The sequence below is a fragment of the Manacus vitellinus genome, unplaced genomic scaffold, assembly GCF_001715985.3.
Source record: "Manacus vitellinus isolate BGI_N305 unplaced genomic scaffold, ASM171598v3 scaffold_38_pilon, whole genome shotgun sequence".
NCBI lineage: Eukaryota > Metazoa > Chordata > Aves > Passeriformes > Pipridae > Manacus > Manacus vitellinus.
The window spans coordinates 6277212-6298454 of record NW_021940526.1 but is presented as its reverse complement, the minus strand read 5'-3'; the positions used below and the strand labels follow the sequence as shown (position 1 = coordinate 6298454).

The following is a 21243-nucleotide window of genomic DNA, read 5'->3' as shown; positions in this document are numbered from 1 at the left end:
CAGCTGACGGGGTGTGGAGCTGACGCAGTGCTGGCAGCGCTGCCACGGCCCCAGCGCCGCCCCAGCGCCGGCTCCGAGCTGCTGCTCCTCCCGGCAGAGCCGCTGCTTCCCGGCCGGCAGCTGCAGCTCCCCCGGCAGAGCCGCTGCTTCCCGGACGGCAGCTCAGAGCATGGATGCCGGCCAGCGGGGCTCGCCCGGCCTTAACAAAGCCCAACCAACCGCCCTAAGCGGCTTTCGCAGCCCCGGCTAAAAGTAGGCACCAGACGGGCTTTAAATAGATTGATGGCTTTTCAAAGAGCGCGAGAGGCGTTTCCAAAGCTCCCAGCTGTATGGTTGCCCCTCGCCGCTCCAACCCAAAGCTGTGCACCACAGCTGTGCCACACCTCTGCCTGCGCAAGGGACAACCAAAAGGAACCTTTCTGTGCCGGCAACAAAGGCAAGGGGCTCACACACAGGACACAGTCAGTCTGTTTGCTGGTGTCTTCAGTCCTTATTCATCTTAATGGAGGCTGGAGAAGTTGTTATCCAGCCCTTCACCTAATTCCTACGAGCAAACACCTTCCCCTTTTTTTATTTTCCATCAGCATTCTCTGTTGGCAGGTGCTGACCTGGCAATTCAGCGTTAAAAACAGGAACCTCAACGTTTACACTCACGACATATAGAAAGTAACATATTGCACAGGCACAAAAATGAACTAGAGAGCCCAAGTCTGAAAGAGAAGAGCTGTGAGAATAATGCTGTCGTTTTGTTTCCATCTCTGCTAAAAGAACAGTTTGGAGACTCTTCTTAAGATCTGGGGTTGATAGCAAAATGCTAAAACCTCCCCTGCGCTGCTCCAAAACCTCTTGAAAATTTGATACACCATTTTCTAAAGAACTGGAAAAGGGCATTCCTGCATTTCCAGAAAAATACCATAGACCAGGTGGGCCAGAGATCCTAATTCAGGTCTTAAATAGACAGTTTTACTTTTCATTAGAAAATCTTTCACTGAGAGAGATCACTACAAATTTACCCAAAAGCTCTGGTTTTTACTTACACTGCTACGTAAATTTAAGGCCTCCTTTGACAACAAGATCTATTTTTACCTTCTGCAAAGATGTGCATTTCAGTCACAATTCCAACAGGTAAATCCAAACACGTGCTACAGGAGGGACCTGGGAAGTTTATATTCCAACATCACAGTGCAAGCAAATGGGAAAAGATGCACTGCACAAAAAAAAAGGACAAAACAGGTCTGAAAATGTGTTTGTCTTTGAGCTGAACTGGAAACCACAAAATCTGTGGTCTCCTTCTGCACTTGTACTGTCACTAAATTAGACAAAAATAGGATGCTTTCAAAGGTCTTCTCACTAATTGTCAAATTTGTGAGGATACACAATTAAAGCCTCTTAATTTCCTATTCTTTCTACCACAGACTTCAAACAGTGCAATTATGCAACTACTCCCAAGCAGACATTTTGTGGTGGCCACGGCAGAGCGGCAGCAGCCAGAGCAGGGACACCAGAGCAGGGACACCAGAGCAGGGACACCAGAGCAGGGACACCATTCCCGTTCCTCCCGGCTCCAGCGATCCGCTCGCTCCCCCCACAGGAATTCCTCCTTGCCCTCCAGATCCTCCTCTTCACTCTGTGTTCACCCTCAGCACTCCCCAAAGGAAACCCTCATCCCCCTGGACTCACAGCTCTCAGTTCAGGCAGGACGTGACCCTGTTCTACACCTAAACTGGGCACCAGCACTGCCAAACTGCGGGAAGAAGGGCAGTGTTCCAGCAGGAAATTCCAGGCCATTTACACCAAAAACTGCCCAACTCCCAGGCTGCTTTACCTTTAAGAAGTGCTTTTATCAACCCAGCCAGACAACTCGGGCACAATCAGTTCTGAACACGTGCCAGGGAACAGCCCTGGTTCCAAGGGGCAGCTCGGGGCAGGGTGAGCACTTCCCTCACTCCCCAGGCAGACACTGAATCACCCTGGCCAGGGGGACTGGCACCAGCATTCCTGCCTTCCCCAGGGCAGGATCCCACCTCCTGGTGCTCCCCCTCCATGCTGCTGCCCATCCAGCTCTCTGGGAAAGTGGAGACTTACCCCAAATGCTCCATTTTGTCCACAATGCTGCCACTCTGCAGGGAACTCCCCCAGGCCTGGCTCTGCCAGCAGCCTCAGCTACACAAGTCTTTGCCTCTCAACAGGGGCCCTGAGAGCTCTAAGTTTATGTCTCTCCTTCAGAAAAACTTCTCTCCTTGCTTTGTTTTTTCCTCATTCCTCCTACTCTGTGAGTTCACCCTGTAATCGAAGTCTCCATTTACTATTATTTACCTGGTTGCATAAAAGACAACCTGAGCAAGCAAAGAATTGAAGAATACAATGAGATTAAATTAAATCAAATCAAGACTTTATGTTGAATTAAATGGAATTTTATCAATCTGCTTCTGGAAGAAACTCCAGACATTCCAAGGTATTTTTCTTCCAGCAAAAACCAACAAAAAAACCTAAACAAAACACTTCCCATCTGCTGAATGGCTCCATTTAAGTCACTACAAACACAAAGTAACAGAAATGACCCAAATGTGCTGGTGTCAGGCAGAATTTCTAATGCCCTTTATGCTTCACACAACTGCAGTGACCTGGTTTGCTGTTCCAGCATCACAGGAAATAGTTTATTTCTGCCCCAGTGTTTTGGGAGTAAAAAGGAAAGATCTGGTGTTAGGAACACTCTCTCAAGCACATTTCCCATTTGGATTTCAGCTTTGCATTTGCCCTCTCAGGAAAATGCAGGAAATGTAAAATATTAGTGATTAGCTGCACTCCTGAGTGCCTGTAAGGAAAGCAAATGAATTAGATTTAAGGTGAAAGGAATGATGGTGAAACTCACCCTGAAACAAGGGTGTCCTGGGAAACCAAGTGCCCTGATAGCAAAGACCTCACCATTATTTCCAAATAATCTCAACAAGAACATACTGAGAGATCTAAACTGCCAATCTACATTTTAGAACACAACTTCGTTATGGTCAGAGGTTTTGGGTCTGTAATCCAATAATATAAATATCAATAATATAAAATCTTCCACATCCCTTCAATCAAAACCAGGTCTATGGAAAGCACGGTTTTCCAGTATATTTGGGATAACGAATGATTCCCTATCAAAGTCTGTGCAACAGCAGGGCTGGGATATGCAATATTTAGTTTTCAGACTGTCCAAGCTGGGATGGACTCCCTCGTGTCCCAGCTCAGTGACAAACACTAGGTGGCATTAAAGCCTCTCCCAGGAGCTGGGTTAAGCCAGCACTGCTCCTCAGGCCCTGCTGCCCTGTCCTGCTCTCACACCCCCAGCCCAGCAGCACACAAACCAATCTGAAGTGGGGAACACCCCCTCTCCAGTCCCAGCTTCATACACGTCGATGGAGCTCAGAATAGCCATTTGGAGCTCCAGTGAGGGAAACAGTGAAGCAGCTCAGAGCCAAACACAGCAGGGCCTGAGAAACACAAGTTTGGAAAAAGTATCACTGTATCCGGGCCAGCAGGAATTGCTGCTGTTGCAGGGAGGGGTTTGCCCTTGAGAGCGTTACAGTTGTTACAAGGTTTCTTTATAGTTAACAACAGTTCTGAATTTATTGGGCTTTTTTTGGTGCTGTTTGTTCCTCAAACCTGTGCAGCTCTCAAGTACCAGGTCCCCGAGGTCACACACCATAAAACAGGTTACCCAAGGGTGTGCCAGGCAGCACTAAACAAACCTCCTTCTACCCAGGGGCTCTTCAAAGCTTTACTGCAACGGTCAAGTTTAGAAAATACCTGCAGCCTTTTCAGAGTCCCTGTTAGCTCCCTGGGGACTCACAGCACACTGGCCTTTAGGCTAGTTTCCAAAAAACAGCACTGCTCAGTGAGCACTGAAGATCCCGGGGTTTAAGTGCACCAGTAAGGCAGTTCAGAATAATTAACAACCATCAGTCACACAGTCCCACCACCTGCATTCCAGAAGTCTTAAGCCCAGTAGAATCTACTTCAGTTCCACTACTGGGAAGAGAGGAGAACCCCCCACACAGTAAAGGTAAACTCAGAAGGTCAAACACGTGCACAGATGCACCTGGCCTATTGATGAACTCCTCGTTGGTTCTTCAGTGACACTCTGAAATTGTTCCTAAGCAGCGTGGAATCACAGCACACAACTCATGTTGTTCAGGGCTTGCCTCAGAGGCCCAGTTCTGTATTCTGGAATACAGCAGAAGTGAGCAAAAAAGCAAACAGCAGAGCGTGGAGAAAATCCAGAAGAAATGGCCCCTTTTTGAGTTGGTATTCTCAGCTGTTTAGCTTTAAGCAAGTGTTCCTCCAGAATAAAGAACAAATTTCTTCCCAAACAACACAGCACGTCACAAACAAGAACTGCAGCTGCTTTAGGGCAAACACAACACTGCCAGACTGCAGTGCCCCAGCCCAGCTCACACCAACACTGCCACAGTTGTGCCCCAGCACTGGGCCACTGGATGGGAAAAGGACATTCAGCTCCCTCCTGCTTTTGCAGATGGGTTTGTGCACTCCTCTGGCAGCTCCCCAGAGTGAGCAGAGCAGCAGCTGTGTCCTCCTCAGAGCCCAAGGAAGGGTGTCCCTCCCCAGGCAGTGCTTGGCCACCCCCAGTCTGACCCACGTCGTGGTTAAAGACCCCTCTGCAAAGGTCTCCTGTTACAAGAACTCACAGAAGCTCTATAACAAGTGTAGTGGTTTGGTTTGTCTGCTCTGTTTTTTTCAAAGCAGTCTGAGCTCTAAGCAATTAACCCTTGACATGAAGTCCCAGATCCACAGCAGCTGTTCTCCAGACAATATGATCTGCTGGAAGTCAGAGGGAAAGGAGAGGAGACTTTGCAGAACACACACAGTGTTTTAGCAGTGCAGGTATCACTGAAATTCCACCCCAAGGGAAAAGGAAAACTCTCCTTTCTGCCTACCTGTGTGTCTAGAAGAGGTGAGACAGGAGAAATGGCAGCTATCATGCAAAGGTCAACAGAAATACAACATTTTGCACCTTAATTTCCAAACCCTATTTCTTTTGCATCAACACTCACGTTCTCCTCAACATTCCCGTTCTTCCCTTCCAACTCAGGATGTCCCATGATTCTGTTTTATGAACTGCAGCTTGCAGCTGCTGCACAAATACACCACTGCTGCTGAGTCAAACTGACCTCTGGGTTTCTGTTTAGAGCACCAAAGAGTGCTTCTGCAGGAGCTGGTTTTTAGTGTGAATGCTTCTGGTCAAGGTTTAAGTAGCAGCAGTGCTGAGATATCCCACAGCACTCCTTTGGTCTACAAGGGCTGGAAATGTCCCTAAGTGTTCAGTGTGGAGAACAAACTGCAACATGACAGTGCTCTTATTCTTCCTTCAACTTCCTGCTACTGTAACTGCACCTGAGAAAAATTAACCACAACCAAGTGCAAGCCTGACCTGAAAGAGAAACAGAAATTAATACCTGGGCTGTGTATAAGCCAATTTTAGCATCTGCAGGATACTCAAGTTCTTAATGGTCACTTTTCTAGTAACCTGAATGTTCAGCTCCCTGGTGTGCAGCACTTGTTTTAAACCACTGGCTCTGATCTAAGCCAGGCTGCAGTGTGGAGATGCACAGGCTCTTTGCCAGGTTCTCAGGCACACGCAGGAGCAGAAGGGTTATTTTCCTAAGTCTGATGTCTAAACTGTTAAAGCAAAGGAAGAAATGCCTCTTTCAAATGAGGTGCACACACCACCCATGGCTTCCTATCCCAGTCAGAGAGTTTGGGGGGCCACCCAGTGCCAGGGAGGCTGATTTCTGCATCGACACACCATGGGCAGGAGAACTGAAGGAGAACACTGGAGACAGCGAGTCCATCCCTGATAAACAGAAAAAAGGCACTACAGCAATCAGAATGTGGAGAAGGTACAAGTGCAGGCACTAACGGTGCCTGTTACCCCCGGCCTGCAGAGAGAAGTTCACAGAAAGACACTTAAAAAGAGCAAGTTATGACATGCTTAAGTTTAGCTACAGAATTATGTGGATTAGCAAAGTGCAAGACAGCATACACAGATTACCTGAAGATTTAGTCAGCTTGGCTGAAAATACAGCAGTAGGTTTTTTCTTTTCTTTAACAGAAGCAGGTTCTTTCTCAGCTTCCTTCTCAACAGCTCCTGGTTTTCCTACACTGACTATCTCTTTGTCAGCAGGTAAAGGTGAGGTATCTGTGGCCGGTAAGGACATCGTGGGTACTTCAGGCACTTCTCTGTCCACAGCCTCCAAGGACTTTTTCAAGGCATTGGTATCTTCCTTGGCTTTTACTTCTACATTCTTCACAGACAGGTCACAGGGCAGCTCTGGGCAAGGCAACTGCCTCTTCTCACCTTGGGTCACCTTACTGATCTCTTCATCTCTGTGCATTCCTTCTCTGTCAGTGGCTTCTGTCATGAATTCAGGAGAGGTTTTAGGATGAGCCAACATCACAAAGTCATCTTCCACTGAGACTGGGGAAGAGTCCATGGGTGAGAGAGCTTTGTCATCTCCTGTTTTTGGTTCCATAGCAACAGACACATCAGCTGAATACGCCAAAGCATCCAGCTCTTCCATCTGAAGAGCAATCTTCTCTGCCTTGGCTGGTTTTGCAGGTATTGGCTCAGATGGTAGAGCAGCAACAGTTTTGGAAGAGTCCAGCTGGGGTTGGAATGACTCCAGGTAAGGCTTGCCTGCAGCAGCTGCTGAACCCCCCAGTGCTTCCTCGTGTTCCTCCTCACTTGCAATGCTCTCAGTGGATCTGCTTGTTTGCAGGAGAGATGGATCCTCACTGGCTTCCTCAGCAAAGTCAGCTATTGCCTGGCTACTAAACAGCTCGGATTTGCCAAACTGGGGGGACAGTTTTCCCTCCAGTTCCTTGTGTTCAGGCACATCCTGAGGAATGCATTCTGCTATCGGTGCCTTCGAGTACTCTGGAAAGGACGGAGCAGCAGCTTCACCAGGGACCTTTGTTCCCTTAATCAAGTCACATGCAATGGATATATAAGGAGTCTCCAGATCTTCTGGAGTGGAGCTGCTCTCGGGAGCAGGCTGTTTAAATGCTAATGCCTCTTTAGCTTCCTGGGGCTGTGTCAGAGGCACATTCACTGCCTCTTGGTACACGGGAGGTTTCTCAGCCTCTGCTTTGACGTTCTCGTACTTGGCAGCGGGACTGAAGGTGTCTAAGGGGGAAGCTTCCAGCTGCACAGCAGACGCTTCTGCCCCGGCAGCCCCAGTGCCCAGCGGGGCCTCCATGACGATGTCTGGCAATATGGGAGAGGGAGCGGCTTCCACCCCTTCGAAGGAGGGGCAGATCTGTGCCACGGGTTTCAGGGTCTCCTGTGCCGACTCGGAGGTCTGAACCAAGTCAATCTTGGGCTCGTAAGCCAGCTTTGTCCCCGCTGCATCGTGCAGCTCGCTCTCGTAGGCCTCCTGCACCAGGTCGGGGGTGAGCCCCTCGGGCATGTTGGCTGCAGCGTCAGGGGGCACTGCTGCCCCGCTCTCTGCCTTGGCAGAGTCAGCCCCCTGCCCTTCCCGCCTGCCAACTGCTCCAGCGCTAAAATTACCTGGTTCTGGGCTCGTCTGAGCCTTCAGCTCGGCAATTTTTTTCTCGTCGTCGGTTCTATTTTCTGAAGTGACTTCCTCCAGAGGAGACAGAGACTTGCCTTTGTTACCATCAGGACTCGGAGAGGAGTCAAATTTAGTACAAGTGATGTAAGTCTGCGAAGGTTCTTTTACAGCTTCTGGGGTACTTGGGAAAGAGGGCTCTTCAGCACTGCCCTCGCTCTCTCTTTCGTAATCCTTCTGCACATTCAGCTTCCCCACACCATATTTCTCATCCAAACTGCTCTGCGGTTTGGCATCTATCTTACTTCCAACATCCTCCCTCACGCTGCTCAGTCCATGACTAGCACCTTTTATTTCCCATATTGGCTCAAACGGTTTGAAATCTGCATATTCTTCCCTCTTAAGAGGGTCTTCCTTCAGCGCCCCTTTCTCACGGTGATCACCAGCCCCGGACGTGTCTCTGCTATAGAACAGATCTTCCTCCTTTCTCTCAAACAAGTCTTGGGGAGTTTCTGGAGACATTTTCAGAGGCTGTGCAGGCATTTTCTCCAGGTTAGGTAATTCTTTAGGGCCCTCTAGCTGTGTTTCTTCTTTAGCAGGAGAGAAAATGGCTGCTTCTGCTTTAGCAAATGGGGGTTCTGAGTGTTTCATCTCTGAAATGTCTTTGTCATTTCCCTCTGCAAGGAAGGGATTTCTGGCATTTTTCATTGTTTCCTTATAAACCTCACTTGCACTTTCCTGGTAAATGCCTCTTGCAGGTAATCCATCTGAGAGTGTACCAAAGGCTGTGTGCTCTTTAAAGGGCTCAGCTGAGAGAGGAGAGAAGGAGGGGAGAGAAGGAGCAGGACCAAGCGGGACTGCAGTGAAATCCTCTTGCCCAAGCGCCTTAGTGCTACCTGGCTGCTCCTGCAAGTCCAGACCTTTGTCTGTGACAGAAAGGAAAGTTAGAGAATGCAAGTGCTCTTAAGTCAATGCAAACTTTCAAGACAGGTTCACATGGTTTTAGTTAGTCAGAGGCTTTTCCAAGTTCTACCATGGATACTGGGAGCCATGAATACACAGTATCCAGCTAGAGCTACTCTAGTTCACTTCTAGCAGAAGAGGTTGGAGAAGCAGCAACTTTATGCAGCACAAAGATCTCAGTAAAGCTGAAGGTGCCAGGGCAAGTACAGAGGGCAATATTAACAAAGTCAGAGTGGGAGGGTGGCAAGGTGAGACAGAGAGAGGGGACCTGTGTGTGTTTGGCCATAAACATATGCGTGCCAGCAAAGGCTTTTCTGACACTTCTCATAAATGGGAATTTGGTGGACACTGTACCAAACCAAACCCACTGCAGAAATGCTACAGGTACAAATTTTACTTCTATAAAATACTGCAGAAAGTTACTGTGGATTAAATCTTTCTGCTAAACCAGTAAAGCAACTATGCTCTACATGTTAACCTGTTAACACTATCGACTTCTCTCCTACATCAAGGGTCCAAGAATTCACAGATGGCTGTATCTTGTTCATCCAACAGTTTGCCATGTCAAGAAATGAATGCTTATTAAAATCTGGAATAGATCGACTGCCAAGTCAAATCTGAGAAATGTGACAGAGGCTATTCTTGGACCCGTGCTGACTTTCAGTCAAGGCAGACTAAAGGGAAAGGGTTAATGAGCTCAGAAATGCAGGAGGGGTCAGACAAAGGGGAGCAGAGAGAACTTGCCTGCAGAGGAGGGCATCAGAGGCGCAGGTGTAGCAGGAAGAGCAAAAAGGGTCTCATCTGAAAAACAAACAAATAACCTCAGCAGAAGTAAAGGGCAGGCTGAAGAGGGGACAGAGCACACGAGCAGTCAGTTCCCAGGAAACCAAAGAGATCCAGAGCCAACACCCACAGAAGAACCAGGGAACACCACACGGGCCGGGTGATGTGGCAGAGACAACACCCCCATTTCCCTGTGGATCTCACTGGGGGATCTCACCCTCCAAGCCAGTGCCAACCAGAGGGTGGGACACAGCACAGCAGCCACTGTCCTGAGGATGGAAACACTCCCCCAGGGCAGGGCAGCTGCTCTGGCACTGGCAGTGCCACAGTGTCCTCACCCAGCTCCCCGTGCCAGAGGGGCTCCAGCACCCACCCGCTGCTGGGAGAGCAGCAGCCCCAGGAGGTTCAACCCAACACCGTGCTGAGGTACCAGCACTAAATAAAGCCTGAACCCCCCCAAGCAGAGCACTCACACACATGCCCATACTGGGCAAACTGGGAACAGGAAAGGACTGATGGCTTTACACCTTCATTTTTCTTGTGTTGTAACATGGGCAAGCATTGCTTTTAAAACCTTCTTTGGTATGATCCGAGGAGCCAGTTTGGCCTTGCTGAGTTTGTTTTAAGCCTAATATCTCACCAGACAAACCCAGCTCTCCAATTTCCACCCAAAGCAGCAAAACCAGCCATGAGGAACCAGGCAAAGCAAAACCAGACCTCTGCATTTCTGCATCAGTATTTTTTCCAGGTCCACCATGGCCTGTTGGCTTTACATTAATGCAAAAATAGTAACATTTAGGTAAAGATATTTCGTTCTGAAACGTGTATGAAGTTTCCAAATTAAGGCAGAAGGCGAAATTACATTAAAGCATTTAAAACAAGATTTTTAATTTTCAGTACAGTTTTGCTATTTGCCTGGACAAAAATCAAGTACTGGAAAAGATGGTTTTCTCAGTTGTTTGTTTGTTTTTTAATTAAAAGCAAACAATAATAGAAGCAACTGATTTTACGAGATGAAAGGTAAGAAGTGAGAAATATGGTAGATGCAGCAGCACATCCACGATGACCCAGTGAGGCAAGGCTTTAAGCTAAGCTGTGGTTTGGCACTGAACCACAGCTTTGTGCAGGAGCAATGCCACTTGCAGACACTCATGACCTGCCTGGCTTACTCAAGTTAATCCCACCAGCACTTTTCCAAAAACCAAGTCTCCTCAGACCTGCATTTCCTGTCACAATATACAGTTGGCTGGTTTGGTTTTGCAAAACATTTCTCCCTTGCTGTGTTTTGTGGATTATAAAGCTCCCTTGAAGCTAACAGGAGTTAAAACAGTAACAAAGCTGGAGTGCAGGACTTGGTGTTTAGAAGCTCCCTCAACTCCTGCTGGACCAAAGGGATTTCTGCTCAGCTTTCTAAAAATGACGCTTTTCCATTAAGGACCACACAGAGAGAAACCTCAATTCCAAATTTAGAGCACAGCAAAGCGGTGTCACAGCTCAGTGGTGGCAAAAGCTTTTAAGGACAAAACCCCCACTGGAGGACAAGGGATCAATATGTGACACCAAGGACTGCAAGGCTCAGCCCTGCGGGGCCAGGTACCACCACGGGCCCTCGGAGAGCCCGGCAGGAAAGGGGCTCACAGGGAACCGGGAATAAACCAGGGGAGAGGAGGTGCTGAAAACACAGAAAGGAAAGAAGGGCAAAGAAAGACAACAGAGTCCACTGGGGTAAGGAGGAGAAGAGGAAAATGCACAACAAGTCCCTGAAGGTGCAGTTCCCTTCCTGCCCAAAGGCCAACAGCAATCTCGACCCAAAATTCTAGATTTGAAATCTTTTGAAGACTTTGCAAGCCCAGAGAGAGATGTTTGGGTTTCAGGAGCATGGGCTGTCATTTCTCAGCACAGTGCACAAAGTCCTCCTCAGGTCTGGCTTCCATTTACTCCACACAAACACACAATGGCTCTGCCAGCCCCCGAATTCCCAGGGTCTCTTTATGTCCACACCCAACCTTTATTTTCCACCCAGAGCTGGAGTGTGAGAAGAGATTACATAAAAGCAATATTTCCTAAGCAGCCAAGGAGAACCACCCACTCTCCCTCCACCCACCTCAGAATGGCATTTTTCCTGCTGGGAGGAAAGAGATACAAGGGCTTTTTCCTGCTGTGGTCCTGTGCAACACCTCCAGGCAAGCAGGGAAAACGGGGCAGGACAGCTCCCACAGCAGCATGGATGTGAGCTGACCCATCAGTGCCTTCAACTCTGTGACACGGTGACAGGGATGGCAGGGACAAGTGCACCGAGGAATCCTCCCCTCCCGTGCTGCAGGCAGAGCCCTTCCAGCAGCACCCTCTGTGGGCACAGAGGGCACAGCCAGGACATCCCACTGATGGGGCTCTTCCTCTCTGCAGCTCAATGGCAGCAAGTAGTGACAAAAACACACAAACAAGTAGCACACTACTACAAGAATCAGGTTAAAAACCTTCAGAGTACAGCAAGCTCTAAGCAAGATGATTTCAAGCAAAGGCAGATATTTAAAACACTTCAGTCGACCTGCAAGGTGAGCCTCCTCTACAGCAAAGTTTCACCCAAAGAGAGACAGAAAATCTGAGCAACCGCCAGTTTTTACAAATCATACCTCAAAATCTCCTTCAGGAAGATGAACTGCTCAGTTAATCCCTCCTCAATTAATCCCTCCTCAGAAGACAGATTCGTTTCATGAAATACAGAAGAATGAGAGCTCGAAATGAACACAATCTCAAGGAAAAAAGTCTTTACTCCCAATTTTATCTGCCAAAAATCCCTAATGATGCAGGTTAGTAAAGTACTTTCAGCACTGCAGTGAAGGTTGACCTCTTATTTATGAGTGGTATCACTTCATATTAGTGACTGAGCACTCCAATCAATGGCTTTTATAGAGAACTTCACACTCAACCTGTCTGACTGCATTCCTATTTTTAACCAGAAACATTCTGCAAATTAAATATTCCCCCCAAAAAAGCCACCCACAAATAACCCTGTAGCTTCTTCTTTCATCAACATGAACCCTCCTACTTCCAAACTCTCTATTATCTCAGCTAAAACACAAAGTTCCCCAACCAGAATCAGATTTCAGTTTTGTTTAAAAATAAAAAACCCCTGACACCAGCATGACAAAGGAGTGTGGTTTCAAACTCTAATTTTAATTTTTGCTGAATGCCCACTAACATTAAGATGCTGATATCACCAGCATAAAACTTTCCATTTAAATATCAAAGTTTCAGATAAAAAGTTGACAAATAAACGGAGGGAGGTTTCTCTGATAACAAATTAGGTGAAAGTTGGCTGCAAAGATTTCCAGAGAAAAAGAGAAGAATGTTTAACACTCAGAAGTAGTAAACTGACAATTCCAAGAAAAGCAATTCATGAGAAAACAGTTGTTTGGGTTTTTTTCCCCCCTTCCCACAAAACATTTGCCAAAGGAAAGCAGGACTTCAGCCTGGAGTGTGTAAGGATCCACTCCTGACTAACAGGACAGGGACTGCTTTACCTTACACACCTCCCACAGTGGGACGCTGCTTGGAACATAAATATTTCACCATAAAGGAAAACAGGGTAAATTAATACTCCAAGGAAGGACAGCTGGGACCTGACTCAGGCCTTGTGTGAAAGTTCCCTTTGCAGCAACCCCTCGGGGCAGAGAGGAAAGAGAAACTGTTTCTTTCTCCAGTGCACCGAGTTGTTCTGTGTCAGCATTTCTAATCTCGGGCCGTGTTTGCAACACAGTCCAAGTGGCCATTAAAAAGTTAAATGGAATTATTATTTCGAGCTCTTGAATGCCCGATTTCCACATGCAGCAAAAAACAAGGGCACACAACTTCACAAGAATTTCCTGAGAAAAGCAGCTGCCTACACAAACTCCATTTAAATCACCTCCTGCTATGATGCCTTTGTTCTAAATACGGGATTTCACCAAATATTGAAGCCATTCAAGATTAGGAACATTAACCTATAATAGCATATTTTCACATCATTAGATCACGCTGCAGAGCCACAGCAAATCACTAGTTTTTCTCATTTAGCTCTTAGATAAAGGTGTAAGCTTATAAAGACAAGTTACCAGAGTAGGAAACTCCAACTGCAAAATATTGGAAATCTTGGAGCAAAGTGTACAAGCTGCTACAGGAAATGGAGATTTTGTTGAAGATTCGAGGGGAGAAAGGAGCTCCATTTTGAACATCTTGAGGGTACCACAGCTGGGATCACCAAAGGATCCAAGACTTTGATTAGTAACAAGAGCAGCTGCAGGTCATTGCAGGCCTTCATGGAAATTACTGCAAGTGGAATCACCTGCACTGCACAGGAGATTTCTCATTTCATGTTAACTGAAACAATGAAGAAAAGTTCAAAACGACCATTTTGAGCAATGCTTGCTGCTTTAAACAGTCTGGTTCTGCAGGCACAGGGCTCCAGCAAGACGTATTTTCCTGTTGTCTAAGCAGAAATCTGTAACCAAAAACTGGTTTAGGCAAGTTTGGTTTTTTTTTTCCAGTATCGTTTTTTCATGGTACAATTTGCAGCTGCAAAAACCTCCACTTGAGGCAAAGTGCCAGCAATGCAGAGCCTGGAAAGCAGTGGCAGAGGTAAGGCTGGGCCATTCCTTCTCCTTTTGATCAGCTATTCAGTGAAAAGAAAGGCAGCAGCACTCCCCAGGTGCCAAGCACAGCAAGAACAGATGGACAAGGCAGAGGAGGTAACTCTGCTCTGTCACAACACTCCCCATCACCATTCCCACACTGCCAAAGCCAGGCCCCACTACAAGGGGCCTTTCAGAAAGGCCATTAAACCCTTCAGACACAACTGCCAGTCTCACCTCAGCCTTGCACCCTTCTGCTCAGTGACACCCTGGACAGGATCCAAAGAGCATTCCAGAGGCTGGTTCCCTAAAGCCACTTCCACCAAAAGCCCCTCACCCACGGGAGTGTCCCTGCACCTCCTCAGAGCAGGGACAGCCTTTTATCTGGTGCTTTGTTACTCAAACCAAACAAACAAAGAACAAAGCCTCACAGTTCAGCTCCAAAGAAACTATTCTCACACCAAGAATACAAGAGACATTCCCAGAAACGGGATGCACAGACCTCTCCCATTCCAGCAATCCACAGGGATGCACAGACCTCTCCTCTCCCATTCCAGCAATCCACAGGGATGCACAGACCTCTCCTCTCCCATTCCAGCAATCCACAGGGATGCACAGACCTCTCCTCTCCCATTCCAGCAATCCACAGGGATGCACAGACCTCTCCTCTCCCATTCCAGCAATCCACAGGGATGCACAGACCTCTCCTCTCCCATTCCAGCAATCCACAGGGATGCACAGACCTCTCCTCTCCCATTCCAGCAATCCACAGGGATGCACAGACCTCTCCTCTCCCATTCCAGCAATCCACAGGGATGCACAGACCTCTCCTCTCCCATTCCAGCAATCCACAGGGATGCACAGACCTCTCCTCTCCCATTCCAGCAATCCACAGGGATGCACAGACCTCTCCTCTCCCATTCCAGCAATCCACAGGGATGCACAGACCTCTCCCATTCCAGCAATCCACAGGGGTCAGCAGGAGGAGAGTTCAATCCTCAGAGGAGCCAAGAGAAACCCCCTGGGCTTCTGAGCACAAAGCAGGCTCAGGAGGAGTGAGGGCACACCCAAGGGCCTTCTCCAAGGAGCTGAGCCACTGGCCAATCACAAATCCTGCTTTGTTGCCCAAATTGCCACCAGCTGGGGGCAAAGCCTCCCTTCATTGCAGTCAGGTGGGCACAATGAACCCCAACCACTCCCAGCCTCCAACACCCCCTTCACAATCACAACTGTGTCTAAAATCCAAATCAAACATAACTCAGAGTAAGGTTTAACATTAATTTAGAGCTCTCTCAGCCGGGAACGTTCCCAGATTCAGCATTTCCAGTCACCAATTTCTACTATTTCAATCTATTTTATTAAAAAGAAGCAGAAAGAAGCAGTGTAGCCAACTGCAAACACACGTGTTCGGTCTTTGGCAATATCTGAAACCAAAAAAAAATATTAGATGATTCCTCTAAAAACTAAATAACTCTTAAGACCCAATCTCTTTACCATACATTGAAGTAACAAACAGCAATTTGGGTTCTGGCAGTGCCACAAAGCAGAAAAATATAATAATTACATCAAAACTTATTCAAAAGGAGGAGGTCTAAAGAGCCATGCAAATCCTATCATTATGCAGACATGATCCAATTTAATTTTAGAGATTATACCAATCATAAGATTCCCTTTCACTGATTTGTACAGATGGAATTTTTCCCTGCCTTCCCCACAATTAAACAAATTAAGCAGTATTTAGATTAGCAACCTTATCATTGCAGAAGAATGTGTTTATTAGCTAAATTAATCTTGGAAGAATGGAGCAGAGATGCTACTGATTTCTTTTGGCATCTCTTCCCAACACGTTACCTTGTGTGACAAGCCTCTGACACAAGAGCTTACAGTCTGCAAAATAAAAACAAATTGGTGCATAAGAAATCTTCTTCTCAAAAGAAAAAAACAAAAAAAGAGAAAAAGAACATTCTGGCCATTAGTATCTGTAGAATATTTTTAATAAAGCAGCGTGAAGATTCCCAGTGTCCTGCTGTCCCTGTGACCAACCAGCACTGCAGTGGATTGGGATAATACAGGTCTTGCTAATCCACTTGGGTGTCATTTAAGACACAATACATATAGAGGGAAAAACTGATTTTCCTACCAACCAGTGTGATCTTTTCAAGACAACTTGGGTCTAAAACACTCTAATTTCACCCCTCTGGCCAGGCTGAAGGCCACGAAAGAAGCCACCTCCCTGCCACCACTGCCATTTTCCTCCTTGCTCCTTCCTTTCTGTCCTGCAGCTCCAACCTGCTCCTGAAGGCCCCACACCTGCTCTGTCATCTGTTTGCCTTGGCCCTGCACTCCTCAGCACACACAGGGGACAGGGAATGACAGACACTGAGGAGGTTTATCTCCTGTCAGAGAAGAGGGCACAGCAGAGGTCAAGAAAACTGTCACAAAGTGGGGATAACTGGGAAAAGCAGGAGGGCTTTGACAGACTGACAACATTTTTAACTGGCAACAGGAAAGTTTATATTTATCTCCATCTTGTGTCTTATTAAAGACATGTTAATTAACATATTCTGCCGAGCTGATGAAGTTGATGACATGATTGCCCTGTTCATTAAAAAGCTGCAAGCTCAGGCTGACAGCCTTTCCTGACACAAAGCAAGATCCCAGCAAAGCCAGGGAGAGTCAGGCTGGTATTCCCAACACTTCTACATGAGTGGGGGGAAATCAAACTAGAAGTCTTCTTTCTTTAGACATCAGAAAGCAACAAGTGGAGACAAACACATTAAAAACCATGGGGGAAAGTAGTAATTTAAAACCTTAAAATCCAATCGGATTTAACATCTTCCTATTTTGACAGTTACAGCTGGCAGCAGATTGATTATTTCCATTTGAAAGATAAAAACATTCCACTGAGATAATCTGATTTTCTCAGACTTTGTGAATATTAATAAGGCCATTATTTCATTGCTGCTGTAACAGTCCTTACTGATGGAAGGGCCAGTTAAAGCTCCCCACCAAAGCTGTGCCATCCAGCTGGAGCTCAGGGGTCTCAGTGCTGGCTGGGCTGTGCTGCCCTAAAAACTTAGACTGAAGAATAAGCAGAAAATATTATGCAGTGATTCCAAAGCATAACAGGAGTCATTCCTATTTTAGATCATAGGCCAAGAAATAATAAAAAAATAAAACCTGCAAGAAAACACCTCATGTTCTACTGAGGCCTCACAGATCCCTATTTTTACTTGGCAATAATAGCTTTTTTTCCTCTTTCATTTCTAATGCAGATTGATAGTTACACAATTTTCCTCCTACTTCATGCATAAGCAATTCTGAATACCTCAAGACAATTTACCTGTGAGCTCTATGTTGCTTTACATTTCCCAGCCAACAAAAGACCAAAAACTATTTCCTTGCTCCCAAACTATCTGGAACCCGAAGGACATTTTCAGATTGAGCTCTGCATTGCTAATTTTTTTTTAATCTGAGTTTCATAGTTACTATAACTTGCCAGCTTAAAAAGAAAAAAAAAAACAAAACTAAAAAGCATCTTTCAAAATATTAACAGAAAATAAATGTAACTGCAGCACAGCCAGACATGGCTCAGGTTCAAGGTTAACCAGCCTTTGTTCCTGCCAGGCAGATCCATGGGTGTGGAAAATGGACATGGAAGCAGGCACACAAAGCCTCTAAAGCCCCTCAAAACTGCTTGGCAAGCATCAAAGTCCCCCAGAATTCCAACAGCATGGGAACACTGCTCTCCAGGGTGAAGAGGGATGCCTGTATGCCTCCTGCTACAGCCAGGCTCCCAGACTGGGTGCTCTCCAAAATCCCCAGGATACTGGAGGGAGAGGGAGGAAAAGTGAAAACACAATCCACTTTCCCAGAACTTTGTACCAGTCAGCAGGAGAAAACCACTGAGTGGGAAGCCTGAATGTCCTCCTTGACTTCCAGGAGTGCTGCCTGTGGTTATCTGAGAGGTCAGAGGGAGGTTCCATGGTCACCAGCAGGGATACAGCCAGGGGACAAGAGAGTCCAGCACGGGGGACTTGACTGTGGGGTCACTCCATAGCTCCAAACTTCCCGAAGTACAGACAGGGAGGAAGGGGATAAGGGGCAAACAAACAGTGGTTCTTCACTGTCTCCAAACGTGGTTTGTAGGATTTCATCTCCAAGGGGAAAACTCCCAGTGCAATTCCCAGCTTCCCTGAGGGCTGTATCATTACAGGGTGGGTGGAAGCCGTGTGGTTTTATCCTGGAGAGCAAGTCAAGGGCTACACACACGAAGCAAACGTCCCATGAACTCGGCAGCACTGTCCCTGCACACACTCCTGGTTAACAGAGGAGCTGTTTGGCTCCCGAAACTCTCACAGCAGCTCCACTACAGACACAGGCCCAGTGCTGGACACTGCACAGGACACTGAATAAAACTGAAGAGATAACTCGATCCCTTGTTGAACTCACCTAGATGGGAACATGAAACATGAAAATGAAGATACCAGCTTTACTGTAACAGTCAAATGGCTGATTACTCTCTGCTTCCTAATATATATATTAAAAAAAAAATCACCTTCTATCTAAGATAACTCAGTTTGTGACCACCTCCCTTAGAGCTTTAACGGGTATATCTGGGAAGAGAAAGGGTCTTGCACCTCAGAGAGATGCTGAAGATCGGTGGGAACATATTTTAATCAATGAAGGGTGCAGATGAAAGTCACCACTAGTAGCATTCAAGGACAGCTATGGATTTTTTCCAAGTCATGCTGCATCATGTCCTTAAAATCCACACACTCCTCTGCCCAAGTCCATGCACACAGAGCAGCAGGAAAATCTGAGGGGCGAATGTGCTGCTTTAGAATTTGTACAAAACACAAATGCCAGGACGTGGAGGGAAAAAGGGTCAGTGTGTGGGGTGAGCAGAGGCAGGGATAGATCCCTGCATTTCATCAGCACCTCCTGCAGCTCAGCTTGGCCAGGGCACAGGACAGCTCCAGGCAGCTCTGCTGACCTGCGTTTGACACTGTCTGGCTCGTAAGCACACACCCCTCTCCTGAAAGCTCTCCTCAACATGGAGGAATTAAAGAAAAAACCCCACACAATCAAATGCAAACCCAAGACTAATGAACAAGCTGGCCCTTCACGGCATTTGCATGTGTATTTACCCGAGGTCAGTGCAGGCAAGTGAGACACAAGGAAACATCTTTATTCTCTCTGCATGCTGGCCCCGGGCCAGGCTGGTGGCTTTTGTATACAGCTTCTTGTAAGTGCAGTGTAACTTCCAAACACAACAGTCTCTTCCAGGAAAGTGATGTATGACCTCCCTTTAAAAGCAGGATTTAGTGCTGCAGGATCTAGAAGGGAAGTGGTATCTACTCATCATAGTACAGTGGTTATTCTTACTTTGGGCAGCGAGCCAAAAAATAAAAAAAAAAAAAAAAAGAGGGGTCATTGCTTTGACCACGTACAACTACCTCAGACTGACCCTCCTTTGCACTGTAGGTACAGTCAAGTAATCAAGAGATTTAAGTAGCAATGTCTCTAGAAGGACTGTAGGTTTTGATACCCCCAAAACGGTACCAAAGAACCTGAAAGCACCCAGGACAGCCCAGGTCTGACTGCAGTGCTCCTGCTTGTTTTCCTCTCCTGCAAATATTTATATTAGCCCTTCTGGAGGGAGGCTGCTGTTACCGTGCCAAGGACTTGCATCACATATAATTATGTCCCAGTCTCTTATAACAATGATACCGAATCCTCCTAAGTGTGTAACTAATAGCAATTACAGAGGTTTTCTTTTTCAAAACACCCCCATGTATATATAAAACACATCTGAACGGGCCATCGCCCAGGCAATTCATTTTTGCTATTGTTACACTGACAAAAAGCAGCAGCAGGGCCAATTGTTGCAGATCAAAGAAGCCCCACTATTCTCAAAGCTCAAAGTAAATGAAACCATAACTCTGCAGAGGGAACCACCCCAGCCACGTGGCTGTCCCTGCCACGGTCACCCTGCCACCAGTTGCAGGCAGAAAATTCCTTTTGCCCATTTCCCAACATGACTCAAAGGGAACTCACTTGAAGCCAAGCCAAATATTTTGCCTCAGACCGTTTTAACACCAACTGCTAAATGCAAAACCAACAAACACCCGATGTTTAAATGGACACTCCTGCATCTGAGAGGGCCAAAGTGTTCAGGAGATGACCTGCCCATGCTCTCATCCAGGAGTTCCAGGTACACAGCCTCTAACGTTTCAACTCCTCATTAGAGGAGCATTGTGTTACAACACCTTGTCTTTGGAAACCAGGCCTCCCCCAGATGCCAGTCCTCACTTCAGCCCTAAATTAATCATCGCTGACACATTAAAATAACTCTTTGATACCACTCTCAGCTACAGGATGCAGTTCTCACAGTCAGGTCTCCTCTACTCTAACCAATAGCTATTTCCAGAATTACTGTGCTCTTTTTGCCTTATTCTTCAGGGGTCAGAGAGCAGAAAAGCAAATCACCTCCAGAAAACACACTTTTTCCCCTACTTTTCAAAGCAACACGATGTGGTTGATCTTATTTCTTCCATTCAGTTCTGCTTAAACCACCCAGAGCTCCACTCAAAGAACGTGCCCAGAAAAAAAATTCTGTTCACTCATCACACAGAATCCCTCCTCTTCAGTCTGTTGCAAGCTTTTGTCATCATCTGTCCTCCAAATGGTGGAAACAAGAAAAAAAATTAATCTCCTCAGCGTATTGCTACACCGAGAGCTTCCGGAGGAACAAAAAAACAGGCTTCGTGAGAGACAACAGCACAACTAGCCAGGAACTCCTGTCACACATCAAATAAAACGCATTGTGAAACTCCCCCGACAAAACTGAATTCGGGTTTAACAGGCCTTTTTTTTAAATCATTGATTAGATCTTGAGTATCATGCCCCCTCATACTATGATGCTAAGTTATTATTGAAATCCTGCATCTTTACGACACAGCAATGCCAGGGCAGCAATGAAGGTGAGCACACACCACTGTGATCACGAGGCACTTCGATTTGCTCCTTTTCACTGTTTTAATGGCCTCGAGTCAGCTCTCGCACTTTGAATTAAGCAGAAGCAGAGCCAAAGCACACTCGGAATCCGCATGCAAGGCATTAGTCATGCGGGTCAGCTCCTGGATTAGACCTTGCCAGAAGGGCTCTGGCATTCCAGCGGCACTAGGAATTGTTGGGGGGCGGCACTCCCCCCGCTACACAACTCTGAACTCCCCCACATTACGGGGCGACGCCTTGGAGAAGCCCCAGGTGAGAGCCGTGGCCATCCAGGGCGGGGGGTTGACATTCTTCTC

At 46.8% G+C, this 21243-nt stretch overlaps 1 protein-coding gene across 1 annotated transcript in view; it reads right to left on the bottom strand.

The window, feature by feature from the left end:
* Positions 1–5928: 5928 nt before the first annotated feature.
* The window catches only part of LOC103758603 (reticulon-4-like), a 17307-nt gene continuing 1992 nt past the window's right edge, over positions 5929–21243 (bottom strand). Inside the window, exons 2-3 of the mRNA XM_018077485.2 lie at positions 6053–8497; positions 5929–5939 (exon numbers count right to left, since the gene is read on the bottom strand). Coding sequence (XP_017932974.2) covers positions 5929–5939; positions 6053–8497 — 2456 coding nt within the window. The remainder of the gene's footprint in view (positions 5940–6052; positions 8498–21243) is intronic.